The sequence below is a fragment of the Ornithodoros turicata genome, chromosome 7 (genome assembly GCF_037126465.1).
Source record: "Ornithodoros turicata isolate Travis chromosome 7, ASM3712646v1, whole genome shotgun sequence".
Lineage (NCBI taxonomy): Eukaryota > Metazoa > Arthropoda > Arachnida > Ixodida > Argasidae > Ornithodoros > Ornithodoros turicata.
This window is the reverse complement of record NC_088207.1, coordinates 46,786,740-46,803,416: the sequence shown is the minus strand read 5'-3', so window position 1 is coordinate 46,803,416 and position 16,677 is coordinate 46,786,740. Positions and strand designations below refer to the sequence as shown.

Genomic DNA, 16,677 nt, shown 5'->3' with positions numbered 1-16,677 from the left:
AAATGAGCGAGGAAGTTGAGGTGTGCTCCTCGTGTCAAAATCAGAAATGGATGTCGCGACTTTTGCTGTTAATGGTGGACGACCTGCGGTCTATACTACACATGTGCGGTGCCGTAGGACACTACCAGAAGTATAATGCGACACTGAGGTGGTAACAGCCAGAGCATTTTTTCTACCGTGAGCTTGAAATCGGATAAGATAAGTTTAACTGGGGTGTGGTGTATTGGAGCTGTGGCTGCCCTAAGGGCGCCTGCAGCTCCGGTTCTTACGCGTTAAAATATAATCATTGGGTGTGGAATGGAATTTAGAAGCGGACTTTTATACCGCTGTCGTTTAAGTAAGCGCAAAGCGCTTTCAGTGCTTTGAATTGCTGTTGCTTTGTGGGCCATCTTCCGGCCATCTTGCAAAAGGAGAAAGGCCTGTTATCCAGAGCCGCTAGAGTCTCCGCAGAGTCCGCTAGAGTCAGTGCATGATTATGTGGTGTGTATCCTCTGGTGTGGTGTAGCTTGAAATCAGATAGTCTAAAAGCGCGCCGGGTAAAAACATCAAGTTAAAGATAAAAATCCTTTGGATTGTTCCTACCTGCATCGCCCATTGACCAAAAGGACATCAAAATGTACGTAAATGAATTGTAACGTTTGACTAAGCATGTCTTTACTATCGAAATGGCCTGGAAACCAACAACAGTTAAATTATGAATGATGATGTCATTCGGTGCCTGTAATGCTGATTGTATGATATAGTAGTACAATAATGTTAATTTACGCCGAAAATACTTATCAAACCGGGTAACGCGAGGATTTTTCTTTTTATCCCATGTTAGCGCCGCGTAGCAACAGTGGCTATGAGCGGCGTATAGATGTGGACAGATGGAGAGAGGGCAGCACGAAGGAGGGGGTGACAGGGGAGTTAGTATGCGTCCTGGGACGACTTCAATGGGAACTGTGCCGACATTCGTCTGGAAAGTCTTCGGAAAACCCAGGGAAAACCTCAGACAGCACAGACGCTGGTAAGGTCCGAACCCACCATCTCCCAGTCTCCAGCACGACCTTGGCTACCATGCCGCTGGTGCGAGTATTTGTGACCCATGTGGGCCTAAAATCAGTGGCGTGTTCTCAGCTAACTTTTTTGTTGTTCTTTTTGCAATATATACATTGTAAGCTACATGTAAAACACCCAAAATCATCTAACTGCGACGATTTCCTTGAATTGGGTTGAATTCGATTGGGTAGACATCGCACTCGAACAGGAAGAGAGGATTACAAAAAAAAAAAAAAAAAGAACGGGAGAAGAAAGGCGACGTGTTTTTGCCATGAACCATTTTTTCTCGCAGCACCCACACCAAACAAAACTCCCCGGCTTCCTCGAAAGATGAGACACTTCTCGACGAAATTGCGGGTCGTTGCCAACGAGCATCCCGTCTGGCGTGCTACCAGAGCGTGACAAAATCGTCCGTTGGTACCGTCTGCGACTTTTCTCCCGCCAGCAGCGACATGTACGCTCCCGGAAGATTGAGCAGGAGGAGGAGGAGGAGGAGGAAAACATCAGACCTTCACGCTTCCAAGACCAAGTTGGCGTCTGTAAATGGTCGAAAACTTTGATATGTGCATAAAAAACTCTCACGTGCTTGGAACGTACATCTGTTGGTAGAAAGAACTCTCGCATTTTGCGCGTTCTGCGTTACCGACCATCTCCGTTTTCGTTTGAACCATTACGATACCATGGTACACGGTATATCGTCATACCATGGTGTATATCCGTGCCATACAAATAATAGTGATGTTTTGTATGGCGCATAAAACGCACCCAAAACACTCCAGCGTTCGATTAAACCTTCCACCACCCGTTTCTTGCAGAAAGAGCTCCCGCATGATAGGTGTCTCCATCGTCGTACATTCGACACAAACAAATGCGGAGGCGGCAGAACTAAAGCAAAGTTATGTACGAAGTAAAAACTTGAGTACGTGACATACCTCTTCAACCCAGCTCGCGAACACTCGGATTCAATTCAGCGTCACATTCCATGGGGGGCCACCTATACTGAAAGGCGCGCTCGAAGTCATGCTCCGCCAAATTATCAACCCACCGCAGGAAAACATTCGACGAATGCCACGACCAAACACCACCGTACCCTGCTCCCCTCGCGAAGAAGAAGAAAAAAAAAAAAAAAAGAACAGAGACGCCCCACACAACCTTGCGATCGAGCAAAAAAAAAAGACAAGACAAATTTAAAAAAGAGTGTCGCAAGTATAAATTCGCGTGACGAAGTAGCCCACCTATGTTATTACCAAATTCCCTGTTCCTCTCCGCCTCACAAATAAGACGGGAAAAAAAGAGAGAGAAAAATCCACTAGTGTGTTTTCCGAGAAAGTGTGAAAAAGGAGTGTTTTCTTTCGGACGTTTGTCAGGAATGCGAGCGTACACCGGCGACCGAATAGGGGAGCGACACCTAAACAACAATAAAGGAAAAAAACAAAAACAAGAATGCTCGTGGGGGTCCGGCTCCTGTACAGAGGAAGTGAAAAAGGTAAAGCCAGTGCAGCACATACGTTATATACTGTTACGACGGAACGAAGGAATTGCCGGGTAATGCGCCCCCACATGGCTCAGGCTGGCAGCCAAGAGGGGGCTCTATTCAATTTCTGTCGTCGACAGAAGAAGGCTTATTGACTCACGAGATTTAGTTGCACACGGAGTTGTAACGACAGGAAGATTTCGCTCTTGCCTTCGAACTAAATGACGCCTTTAACCAATTACAGTCGAATAATTTCTTCTATACACAGTTTATATTTCTTATCTTTACTCTTCTTCCAACGTTGGGCAGACGAATTGGAAAATTCTGGGAAGGCCATAGAAGAAAAACTGTCACTTCACGCTCTCGTGAGAATATTCTGCATTAATGCCAAACGCACAAGACGGGACCCTACAGGTTATATTTCGAATTCATTACGTACAAAAGAATCGCATTTCGCACGTTCAACGACATGGGGAATGATCCACAGACATGATGATCCGCATACATTATACAGGGTGTCCCAGAAAACGTGTCATTGAATTATAATAAAAAAACTACGCCACCTAGAATCATGCGGTCAACGGCATTTGTTCTTATTAGGTTTTTGCCACCTTGTAAAGTTAATGTCATGTACCCCAAGTTTAATTATGCAAATATTTTCGAACTGAACTCAGAAATTTGCCAAGCGAAGGTCACTTTTTTACCCCACCAATATGAAGAGCGTGCCGAATTCACTCCAATTCATGATAATTGACAGTGATATTCACGAGCTATCCCATCGGAAAAAATAGCCGAATATCATGCTTTTCGGAGCACCGGACCATAACGCGCGATGTCTTTTTGAGCGCAATCGCTCGCAGTGCGACGAAAGGAGGTTCCGAAGCCAGCCCAAAGAGTGATAGTAGAAAAAGTAACAGTTCCTAAAATTGGGAGAGGGAAAGCATTATCCCAGCGAAAGTCGGACGTGATAAGCCTTGCCTGCGTTATCTCTTTTTGCGATGCCGGGGTGGGCTGGGTTTCCAACCTCCTTTCGTCGGACTGACAAAGATTGCGCTGAAAAATTCATCGTGCGCTATTCTGTGCGACCTCCGTAGAGCATGATGTTGGGCTATTTTTTCCGATGGGATAGCTCCTGAATATCCGTGTCAATTATCATTAATTTGAGTAAATTAGACACGCTCTTCACATTGGTGGGGTAAAAAAGTGACATTTAGTAGGCAAATTTCCGAGTTCAGATCGCAAAAATTTACATAATTAAACTTACGTTACACGACATTCACATGAGGAGGTGGCAAAAACCCAGTAAGAACAAATGCCGTTGACCGCATGACTCTAGGTGGTGTAGTTTTTTTATTATAATTCAATGACACGTTTTCTGGGACACCCTGTATAGACAGGTTATACTAGTACAAAGGTAAGGCAAAACACTATCCCCGTTTCGCAGATGACCCGTAAACCCACATGCACTCCACAAATGTATTTTGTATCTATTCTCGGAAAGCATCGCACGTAAACACACCACCTCATCGAAGACAGTCAGTGGAATAGACCTCTGAGCACACATAACACTCCCGCGGGGCCATCAGCAAAAGCAAAGATGACCCATTGTTCCTATCCAGCTCCCTCAGTTGGATGCATGGGACGATGTCTCAAGTACTTCCTCAATCAGAAGCCGCCGTTCTTGCACGGAAGGCTACCGCTGGCTTGAGAGCAGGGTGACCTTATTCCAGTGGGGAACCAATCGCTCCGCCCAGTAGCAAAAGATGGAGGCTTCCGTTAAGGGCAATGTCGCCTCTATAAACGTGAATGCCAAGAGGCCGCAGAAACATTATTACATAAGTATGACTTCAAATAGAAGTGCTGGCCCAGATTCTCTGTCGCTCCTCGCTTAGAGGAATGCATATTGTGGCGTAAAAGGTCACGGCTTGAGAAGATCATTGAGGTTGGTTTAGTGCGCACCCCCACTGAGGTTTCCATTGGGGGTAAGTAGACCCGCTTGGGCTGCATGATGCTCCCTGTCTTCGGCAGACAGAGTTCAAGAATGTACACAACGAATACGAAGTGCAGTGTTCTGTACTCTCCTGGTATAGTAACCTTCGTGGAGATATTTCGTATGATCCATGTGCGAAACGTCAACATATACGTGTCGTCAACAGAACGTCAACATATACATACGACAATACAGTGAACCTTCACGCTGTTTACGCGTGATATACGCGTCATTGTGACACGTTGCTTATAAGTTCTAGTTAGTTATATAAGTTAAGTTATAAGTAGGGAGTTACTTTTTTGGGTTAAATGCCTTTCCCAGATTCGGGGGATAAAAATCGGGCGCTATTTTAAAATCTAATTCGGGGAGAAATCGGGAGATAATTGTGCCTTCCGGTGTTATTGTGTGTTTTCGTTTCTCCTCTTGTCTATTAAGTCCTTTCCTAATCTCTCTTTTTTTTTTTTTTTGCGGGATCGTGACCTTACAGCGGTAATCCCCGAAGACATAGACAGCGTTGACACACATCTGTGTATTGCTGGGAACGTAAGTGACCCATTCTTACATGTGTTAGACGGTGCGACCTTTGTTCGTCTTCAGTGGAAACGTCACTTGAGGATTTCATAGTGACTGGAATTCGGGGAGACATCGGGTTTAACCCGAATTGGTCGGAGGTCAGTTCGGGCGGGAATAACCGGCCCAATCGGGTTTAACCCGTAAAAGTCACTCCCTAGTTATAAGTAGCTCTGACTATAAATCTATAGACAAAAATAACTTACCTATTCGAACTATCGCTACTGAAGAAATGGTTGAGTTACCCCACTAAGACCGTACTCTATCACAATCATCTTGTTGTGCAGTCTTTGTTGTATAAGCAATAAAATACTGGAATATGGTGCCAGTATAGACACAGTATTCATTTCAGGTAAAAGCGAATTTTGAATTTAATCTACAAATGTCTTATTCTAGAGTTCCGTTGTGTGCGTCATATTGTTTCTCCTTACATTCCTCATTGTATTCCGTTTCGCTCTCACCATTCCTGAAAGATAGCAACTGAAGTGCAAGTCTTGTTTTGTATTTTATATTTTTTCTGTACCATGAATGTATGATTTTTGCATGTGCTATATTTTGTATGCACCTTTTTGAGTTGAGTTGAGTTGAGTTGAGTTAACAAGAAAAGAAATGGAGAAATAGGCACTCATTACGAGAGCCGGCTACTCCAGATCACCTAGAAAAACAAAAATGGCTATCTACAATAAAAGCAATAGGTGACAAAGACTCTCCCCCGCCCCCGCATCAGGTCAGTTGCAGTGCGTATACAGTAAAAAATGATAAATCAATAAAATAAAATAATGGTTAGTTCTTAATAAATCGTCAATAAAACGGACCGACTGACAAACTCTATATGCACCCTCTTCTTTTGAAATATTTATCAAGTTCCCTGTGTAACATATCACTATTTACTTCCCATTTTATAACTTCAGCACAGAACAAAGCATATTCGCAAGTCTTCTGACACAAATATATCGAATTAAGAACGCAACGGCATGCGCGAAACTGCACCACGAGTTTTGTGTAGGTCACTGCCAAGCGATGATATACACATGTAGGAGTTTATGCCCAAGAAGACACTTCCGCTGAATGAGCGACTGGTGCATAGCTAAGTGGCCATTCTGCTTCCTTCCGGATAGCGCACGATGGATGGAGACTGATTGGAGAGCTGAAACACACAATGACCAGCTGATGGATCACTCGTCGTAAGTAGCTGATGGATAGGCACATCCCCTTCGATCCGAGTTTTTAACGGTGTCGGGCGGGAAACGAAACCACCGTGGGCGCGCCTGATATAGGGACAACTATATATGCATTGTGTTTACACGCAACGCGCCAGTCTACCGAGCAGGTGCCTAGAGAGTTGACAGTGAAAGCTGTGTGGGTCTGTAAATACGGCGTATAGGAGTAAAATGCGCCATAAGTGAGCGCGCACGCTAACAAAAGTCAGCATAACAGAATCGATGCCTGGCCTAGAAAGAGGAGATATAATTGCACAGACGCGAGCAAGTTGGTGGTGGTTGAATTCAGTGACGAGAAAAGCCTGAGAGTGGCCAACGATGAGATGAACGACGCTGTTCCTGTGTTGTCCACGCTCAGGGTTTTCTTTCATCTGTGCTCAAATGTGGCTTCGAAGGCACCTCGGCATAATTTTATCTTTTTTTTTTTTTTTTACCGCGTGATATGGACATACTACCTTCAGGAACCCTCACGCAAAATATTTCCTTTGGGAAGACAGCATATATCCCGAAAAAATTGCCGAAAAACAAAAGATTATAAGGGGAAGCAAAAAAATGAGGACTATGATCCCTGGGACACACGTTGTTGCAGAACTTGTACAAAACACACACTAAACCGATGACACATATTCCCACAAAAAGTACGGGTGCAGATCGTGGCCCTGGTGCGCAAGAGAGCTTTCAATCTCGCGGGTCAGAAAAGCGTCTCGCCTCGGCTACCAGTCTGTGACGTCACATCAGTCGAGCAATAGCGAGGCGTCCGTGTTCTTTTTGCTTACAAGGTTTTCTTTCGCGATTGTACTTGGCGCCGCCCATCCCGCGTTTGAAGCGAAACAGGCGACTGGAACACACGATTTTCGGCAGCCAATAAAACTGCTCCGCTGATCTGACGTCACACAGCTCGGAGAGATCGCCGCAGCTGCGCGCACATTAATCCTTGGAACACAACGTACGTGTCAAGCTCTGATGTGAGAAGTGCAAGAGCTACGGACATCCCCATTGGTAGTGCTATATGCACGTGACCTCTCACGCACTGCGCCACTGGCGGAGACGCTCAGCAGTAACGTCGGAGACGAATGAGTTTTGGTAATTCGCGGGGCCGACTTTCTACGCGCTTATCGCTACGTTTGCTGTAAAATTTGGAACGCAGGTTCACACAGATGCAATTAATTCAATTAGCATTTATTTCGCGAAACTTAGGATGAAGTGTCGCAAGCCTTTTAAGGATGCGAGAAAGCGAAATACTGATGTCACGGAAGGACATACCCATGGTTCAAGAAGGCAGTTATCTACGTACAAACACAGTCGTCTGTCCAAACTCCAGTCACCGTTAACCTTTCCAGGCACAGTTCCAACGTATCCGCCATAAAGATGATAAAGGTTGTTTCTGACTCGGCCATGCCGCATGGAAGCCGTACGTACATCCGCAAAAGAATCAACGCTTCCGAGAACAAAGCGAAACGAAATTGCGTTCGTTGGCCCAGAACTGAATTGCAAGCGACGACGGTGGCGACATGGCATAAGATGAGCGTATTTACTCTGCTTTTTTTTTTATTCATTCTCTCTCGTTTCTCTCTCTCTCTCTCTCTCGTGCAGCGAGTCGCGAGTTCTCGCATTCGTGTCAGCCGATATGGCTTGCCCATTTCCTTGAAAGAGCTTTCATAGCTTTCGTACACCGGTTACTTATTCTGTAAAGCTTTTTATTCGAAAAATAATGCGTCAGCATCAAAAGAAGAAGAGAGAGGTCGAGTTCAGAGGAGACTATCAACAGGAGCCATGTTTTTCCGTGAAAAGGCTGCGCTATAATAAACGAAGCTAACTTAAAGCAACGTTCGAATAGACACAAGACAAGTAACAGGTAAACTTCACAGGATGCGCCGCGCTGTTTCGACAGACGCGACAAAAAAAGACCTCCACCACAATACGAATGCTTCGACATCGTACGCATAACTAATCCATAGAGCACAATGATTTAAAGTAAATTAGTTCACTACAAAATGCACATACGTTTTTAAACATCTTCAAAGACAACTTGCTGCTTCGTTGGGCATTGTGCCAAACGCGTTTAAGTGTTGTAGCTTCAGACGGTCATCACTATAGCGGTGAATTCTCGGCGAAAATCGGTGGGAACGTGTTGTGTCACGTGGCACTAGAAAGCTACGGACAACCCTACACTTTGGTTGGCCCCATAAAACTATCGCTTTAATATAGTAAACGGCAACCACCAAACTTTCCGCTCCAAGCATGCGAGCGTGAGAAACGTGGGAAACCATGGTAAAACCATTATCTAGACGTCCACTGCCATTCTCTGCAGCTACCTAACCATATCGTCGTGTTTCCAATTACGACAGACTGCGACTGGCTACACATATACAGCCCCCCCATCAAGCGACCACAAAGCGACAAAAGCATGGGGGCTGCCCGCAGGAGCAAACAGACTCCACCAAAAACAAAGCAGACGACGTTAATCACGCACCAAATGCGCAAGCGCAACTTTGTGACGCATTTTGCAGAGCAGACGTACAGTTCGGAGTTCCATTATCACCGGCTGCGGCTCCGCCATTTCTTTTTTTTTTTTTTTTATGCGTTTGCGCCGCTTGTGATCCAACTAAGCTGGAAGCGACGGACATTTTTCCGCTACTGCATACATAGTAAGGCTGAATGATTCTGAATAGTGAAAGCACATCGGGGAGTAACTCTGCTGCCGCCATCTTTCAGCATTTTTAATTATCTTCAGGCGCGGCGGCAGCTTGCCTCTATTGAGGTAGGTGTTTATTAATGGAGTGATGTCAGCGGCAGGCACGCAACCCTGGGCTCCACTCGGAAGCACAGATTGGTGTGCGGAGCATGAATCATACGGTGCACGCCCTGGATTGGTTCCGGTATAATAGGGCGTCTGAAAAGAGCGCAGGATGTGCCAAGGGTGAACTCTAATTCTGTTCCCGAGTTAATTATGGTTACGGGGAGTTACCGAAAATGGCATGTTCCGCGAGATCGGGACAAAACCGGTACGTTGTGTGTCAGTCAGACTGACGAGCGCAGACCTTAAAATAATGAGCGTGAGGAATGCGTATCCCTGGGTTTGGGAAACACCAAACTTAGGGATGTTCCCCAAATTCAGGGATATGCATTCCTGGTCAATAAACCAGCTAGCTTGTCTACTTTCAGCCTCTTCGTGAGCATCTTCGTTGTGCGTTAAGCAAAAGTTTGGAACGCAGGAGCATACCTTGCAGCTACGATACGATAAGCCTAGATAAGTCAATAGGTGTGGTCACTTTCTTTATAGCTAGCGAAACGTGTCACGTGACAGACAACCTGCCATGGACTTTGAGGGAAAAACAGGAGGAATTGGAGAGCAATTACAGTTACAATTGCTCCCATTTTAGCCCCGTCCGGACCCTAAAATTTACTCCTCGGCATTGCAAATACCTTTTTCTAAATTCCGTGTTAGCCCCGCGAAGTAACTCTGGCTATGAGCGGCGTACAGACGTGGACAGATGGAGAGAGGACAGCAGGAAGGAGTGGGGGACAGGGGGTTAGTATGCGTCCTGGGCCGACTTCAGAGGGAACTATGTGCCGACATCCGTCCGGAAGCATTGCAAATAGTCCCTAAACTTCGCATAAAGTTAGAGACATTTAGTCCCGAAAGTAACTATAATAGCCGTGGCATGTAGCGCCCAAAAGGACTATAAAAATTACACTTTTGCCCCCTCAGAGTGGGCAACCATCATTCGCAGAACTTCGAAGCCACTCTCCTGCTATACGTATATGTGCGCTGTCGCACACGCTCGAAGCATGAGAGTGTACGACACCTTGCATCCCCAGGCGTTCGTCGGTATGCATAATTTCCAACTGAAACTTTCACAACAATGCGAGCCACACAAAAGCCATTCTCTCTCGAACCACTTTCACCTTTTTTTTTCTTTTTTTTTTCCTGGCGCGAGACACGCATGGGACAAGGAGAAGCAACGGGAGAGCAACACTCTCCAAACAGAAATATTCACATTTCGATGCGAGAAATGCACACTCTCCTGCTCGCGGTATAGAATGCGGGAGTACATATTCTTCGCAAACGCCTCAAGTCATATCGTGTTTTTTGTTGCGACGAGAACATCTACATATGTTTGCTTCGAGGTGCAGAATGGAGTTCTTTGAGACGCACACACATACACACACCGTGTAAATAAGACTCGTAAAATGGAGCCTTGCGAAGGGCATTCTATACCAAGGAGATATGTAGAACCAGATACCATCCAGACGTATAAGCTCCACAACACGCGTTTCGTGTACACACAATCGCCGTATCTGTATCGTACTCTGCAACTGCCTTTATGTACTGTTTGTGTGTACTTGTGGACACTGTTTACCGATTTGAGTTAGTCATAAAAGTTACACCGTATAGTTACAAAAGGGCCCATCCACAAAAGTTCGAAAACGGGTTATATACGCGGTTTCCCACGTCGTTCTCTCCAAAGGTGAGCAAGTAACCGAAATAACTTGACGCCAACAACCATCAACGGCGATTTGTCAATCCAAGTCGCCAATGCAAGTTTAAAATGTTTTGAAGCTTTTGAAATGAAGGGGCAGTGATCTTAGTGGATTTCAGGAAAAAAGATCCACAAGGAAGAAAGATCCACTAGTGCATCTTCTTTCCCTATGGATCTTTTTGACGCACGGATCTTCTTTCCCGTTGGATCATTCTTCCACAATCGATCTTATAGTATTATGGTCTGCACCCCAGGTCTTCGTCATAACCTATAGTTCTTGTTATTGCTGCTGGTAAGGTCTGATAAGTGAGACTGTAATACTTCAGCTTTACCTACACTTAACGGACTGATACGTCTACTATTTTTGTGACGTATTAGCGGCGGCACCATAGCAACATTATATCCTCTGGAACACTCGACTAGAAACCGCAGAAACAACCAGACCGGGCACCATGCCATTTCAGAGTTGTCATGCCATATAAACCGTATAGCTGCTGCGTTTATCTCCGCATCCTCGGGTCATGCACCATCGACTTACCCGTTCTACGAGGCCACTGTCACTTCGTCAAAGCCCTCCTCAAAGGTGGACGATGCTAAAAGCTACCACTCGCGTAGCTTCCGAATCGACGTAGACACACCTTTATCACCTGCCACGCGCAATCATTGATGTCACCGACTGCGAAAGTCACGAGGCCCCAGCAGATCTCAATCGCTTCCTGTCCGGGATCATACGAGTCACGAAGTGTGTCCGCCCAGAAGAATAATCGATGCTCCATCACGGTTTTCAAGCGGACGCGAAAAAACGGGGTGGAGAAGGCGCATTATCAGGCGCACTCTCGTTCTTCTGGCCGTTTTACGGTCAGTCGAGATGCAATTCGGGTATTTTTTTTTTCGTCAGCGCCATAGATAAGCCGATATTGGACCTTTCCGAGAAAACGGACGACTGAAAGACCCTATAGTAACGATTTATGTGGGTACCCCTGTTGTTTGTTCTGTAATGCCGTGCGGATACGCTTGACTGTGGAAACGACACTCTGAGAAGAATTCGGGGAAATGTTATTAGTACAGATACAGTCAGAAGGATTGTCAACACGAGTCACTAAACTATGAGCAGGTATGCACATGACGTGGAAATAAATGACCAAGATCGCTCTCTTGTGTTTTATAAGCGTGCACCTCTGGACGTTCCCTTCGCCCAGGTAAAAGCAATGAGGTGACGAGACCGTATCAGCCATGTAACGAGTGCCGATAATGTCTCTTGTGTACGAGCAGGGAAGTATTTAGTGATTAGGAATGATGCTCGAAACCCCTACTGATATCGAGCAGTCTATCACGAGCGATCATGCAAACCATTTTCGCTTATCGCTATCCTATATCACTGCGCAATTCAATTCACGAAAATCTCCTAAAATGAGGCGCGGAGCGGCGAAAGTTTAGAGGAGTGCACTGTTAATTTCTGAACACCCTTTCTGGTGTAATATGGGTGTAATAAGGGTGTAACTGTTGTTATACTCCTCTATTACACCATCTGTGGGCACTTTTTTTTTCATCTGGGGTGTAAAGTGGGTGTAATTGCGAAGAAAACTCCCCTTCACATTATGTTTAGAACCATATGGTGTAGAAATGGTGTTTTCAGCATACGCCAAATACACTGCACCTGACAGTTAACGCCACCCGTTTCCACGATTCTGCAAAAATGCGCGGAATTCGCTATGTGCCGTGAAACTACAAGCGTGTTACAGCATTCCGCGGAATTGCGCAACTTTAGGGAAGGTTGACAAGAAATGGACCAACCTACATCGCAATGGGCCGTTTCCACTCATGAAAATGGCTCACTCATGGAAAACTCATGGCCGTTGAAAATTAGACTGGATATTTCTAAGGTGATCAGATTTTTTAAACAAAGCCTTCAATTACGTACGTGACCCACCCGTTTGTAAAGCGGGCTTCACCCTGCACACGTAAGCATTGCGGGAAGCCCCCTTCACAGAACCGTTTGCAGCCGGTCAAGTCATATTTTCCAGGCTTTACTTTTTTTGTTTTTAATTTCGGTGAATGCAGTCATGTAGCATGGACTTAAACGTCTCGATCCGTGCATTACGTGGACCAGTTCTTCTCTGACAAGAGCTAATTTACCCTTATTCTTCACGAAGTGAAGGGGAACATATACCCTTCGTGCATATGTTTTCTCTGTGCAGACCAGCTGATATGGACAAGCATGGAAAGCATGCAAGCATTACTGTCAAACCATAAAGAATGTTTGAACAAGTACCTGTCCTTGCTTTTGCTGAACTGAGGAATTGAAAAAAAAAAAAACTGAATTGAGAAATTAAGGATTGCTGCAGTCAGTGGCCCTATAATGATAGTCGCCCCTTGCATTGTCCTAGTTATCTGATCGACATGACATGTGACTTCAATAAGTATCTATTTAGTGGTCAGAGATCATGCAATGCTTATTTACAGAACCATACTTCAGATATGTACACAAAGAACGCACAGATACACAAACAAAATGCAAAAGTAGGATCTAAAGGGGAGGAGGACGATGACACAACCATCATATAAGTGCCTGCCGTGGATTTATGACAAACATGTCTCCCTTCCTGTGCACTTTGAGCAAGTCCGATACATGCTCAAAATAAATGTCTGTTATGAAAGTCTCCTCCCTACGTTCGACAACATAAACATGCAAATGGTCGTTGAACTCCATCGTTGCAAGCTTCCTAACAAGCAGGAGGATGCGTCGGTTGACAGAATATATTCCGCAAACCTCCAAAAACTCTGGTAATTCACCATCAGCCCCTTGTGACGTGAGCACACAGCCCGTGACATAAGCCTTGCCACTGAACTCCACGCTCTTCATGGAAACAACCTGACGTTGCTCGATGCCATGGCTTGCTAGATACAGTTGGATAGCCTCAGGTGCTTGCTCCGTAGGGGTTGTCCTGCAGCCCTTGCTGGATACACTATCCTTCGAGTCTGGTTGCGTCCACATGTACATTTGGTAGAGCTGATGCCTTTGTGCCATTGAGAAAGCTATGTTCTTAAAATTCTTTAGCTTTCTCGCCATGTCCTTAAAGTATTGATGTTTCCCCTCAAACCTCATGGACCACAGTTGGATGAGTGGTCCATACTTATAGATGTAGGTGGGGTAGTGGAGTATGTAATGCATTTTGCATGGGACTCTCACATCTGGAAACAGTGTCTGGAATTCTTGCCGGAAAAACTCGATGCGGCGATGGAGATAAGGAACGTGGTCAAGTGGCAAGTCTCTGCACATGATCAGGTCAACGATTTCTCGGAACATAGTGTAGAGCCTCCAGAACCTGTTCTCTTGCGGAATGAACTCTCCAACATAAAGAGCAATGTTCCTGAATAAGCAGAACTTCTGAGAGGCACTCCCTTTCAGCGAGCCCTTGCCTGTCAGAACAGTCGGATGTATACTCTCGGGCTTATTTTTCACATCACATGGGTCGTATCCAAATTTTTCAATGGAAGCATTCAAGGTTTCCAAGGAGAAATATTTGTCAGAAACAAGCTTGGAAAGTACGTGCTTCAGGAGGAATGGCAAGATGCCTTCGTGAACATCATGCATCATGTCGGGCGGCAGGTGCTCTGTGGGGTCAAACCCGTGAAGTGGTAATGCACAGGGCCTTTTCACTCCATATAATGAAAGTGCAGGCAACCCTCTTTCCAACATGTCGAGGTGGTATGCATGGCTTTCAGGAGACCGCATGTGAAAATGCTGCTCCTTGTGCTTGGCAGACAGTTCATAGTGCAAAGCCATGCAGAAGCGGCACACGCGACCGTGGCTGAAGCTTGTTGCAAATCCCCCCACACGGTGGCTGGATAAGTTGTCGCCTGAGAGACACAGCACTGACCCAGTGTACCGTATAGAATTCACGACTATGCCTTCTGTTTCTAGCTCTGTGACATCCTTCACAAGGGGCTCCAGAATACGGTCCAGTCCATAGCGTTCCGCAAGCTTGTCCCGAGCAACCACAGCTAGATGGATATGTTGCAGAAGGGATCTGTACTCAGCAGGCACATTTAGAAGTGAATAGTATATGACTACCAACTTGTGTTTTCCTCTTTTGGCACCCAAGGGATCACAGACTTCAAATTCATCACAGTAGAGCTGGATACAGAGCTTGTTGGTATCGCCTTGAAAATATTTGTGCCCTTTGAAGGCGGAGCCATCAAACACGCTTTTGAGGTGGCCTTCGCTGCCCTGTTGTACACTTACGTGTGGAACCTGTGGAGACTGCAGATACATCTTGAGAACTTTCAGTATGCTGACATACTGGAACGTATCTGGCTTTCCCTTTGAGTTGTTTCCCAGGTACATCGTCGCTGGTTGTACAAAAGGCAGTGTGCTCTTCCAGTAGTCTTCCCGACCACCTTTTGTTTGTAGAATAGGCAGCTCCTTAATGATGTCAGTAAGTGGCTGTGCATCAGGTGTATCTGCAGATTGCTGAACTAAGTCCTGGATGTAATGTATGACATCATTTGCAACTTCATTCAAGCTGGACTCTGGTAGCCTCATTTGCTCCTTCCACTTCAGAAGCAAAAGTGCAAGGCGCTTCGTAGAATCTGCTGTACATACGGAACTGGATGCATCTTGTTCTTCATTACTGATGTCATCAGCTTCATTACTGCCATCATCGTCCTGAGACACCGTACTTTCGGCCCCCGTGGGTTCCCCAGTTTCCTCACTGCCTTCATTCTGGGTGGCTTGAGAGGTGGCTCGTGAGTCGTGACTTCCAAGGAGGCCACTGTGCTTGCTTGTCACATGCCTGCGGTATGTGAAGTAGGATCTGTACGTCATCATACATCCTTCCAAGCCGCAGGTCCAGTTTTTCTCATGGCCATGAGCTGAGTGCATGTGGCGGAAGAGGGCTCTGAGGGTGAATCCCTTCCACTGGCAGCGCGTGCAGGAGATGTACCGAAGGTTTGGCATCTGAGAGCAGTTTGTAACAGTATGAGTCAATGACACTTCCACTCAGCAAGGGTTACTTTTTGTGTGTATTCTGGTTTAATTATGCACCATGCATGCCTCATTCACTTTAACGGAGTGGTAAGATGGTAGTGGCTTATGTGTGTCCCGCCCCCCCGTCCCCCATTGTGTCCTCCGGGATCGGAAGAACTTTCGACTGTAATCACTTTCCGTCTTTCTCACTTGTAAATTGCCCTTCCCTTGTAATGACAAACATGAAAGCGAAAATGTAGACACGTTAAGGTTCTGTTGTTACATAATTTAATCTTATGACACAGTCACAGAAAATTAAGGTTCTCCTTTGTTTATTCTTACGTCATGGCTAGCATTACAGCAACGGTAATGGGAACAGCCAGTTGCAGTTACAACAACAGCGACAGTCCGCACTGTGTTATCAACCAACAACGTTACAAAAACATCGACATTTCCATTGTTTGTGGTCGTTCATAACCTAATTATACAGTAAAAAGATGCCGAAACAAAGCGAGAGAATTTAACTTACCCTCACGTTGATGTAATATCTCGGCACACTAACCTAACTAACTCTCACATGAGTGAAGTGTGTCAAGAGTGTGAATATGTCAACACCATGCTCCCTAACCTAACCTGACTTAACCTACCCTAACCTGGACAAACCAACTTATCATAATCGACCTAACCTAACGTAACCTAGCCCCATGAAAACACCGGGCCGATTTCTTCGGACGATTTTCCCATCACACCGAAACGAATCCAAAGTCACACACAGCCAATGCACCTATCTAATCACGACCTACCAGGCTCATTGTAAAAAAGAAGAAGAAAACCCACTGCCGGGATTTGAACTTCGTAACTACCGCAGCTGGAAATGGCGTCCTATGCACTAGACCAACACGACATTGTCTTTTTTCCTTCCCCGTAAC

At 45.6% G+C, this 16,677-nt stretch overlaps 2 protein-coding genes across 3 annotated transcripts in view; both read right to left on the bottom strand.

Moving 5' to 3' along the window:
* The window catches only part of LOC135401306 (uncharacterized), a 139,157-nt gene that overhangs the window by 84,411 nt on the left and 38,069 nt on the right, over positions 1–16,677 (bottom strand). Inside the window, exon 1 of one of the 2 annotated variants that reach the window (XM_064633625.1) lies at positions 11,318–11,423. The exons of the other annotated variant lie outside the window; for it this stretch is intronic. The gene's annotated coding sequence lies outside the window, so the exon portion shown is untranslated. Of the gene's footprint in view, positions 1–11,317; positions 11,424–16,677 lie in introns of those variants that run through there. 2 annotated transcript variants of the gene reach the window in all.
* On the bottom strand, positions 13,337–15,739 carry LOC135400620 (uncharacterized). Its single transcript, XM_064632450.1, has one exon. The coding sequence runs from the start codon at positions 15,737–15,739 to the stop codon at positions 13,337–13,339; it is 2,403 nt and encodes an 800-aa protein (XP_064488520.1).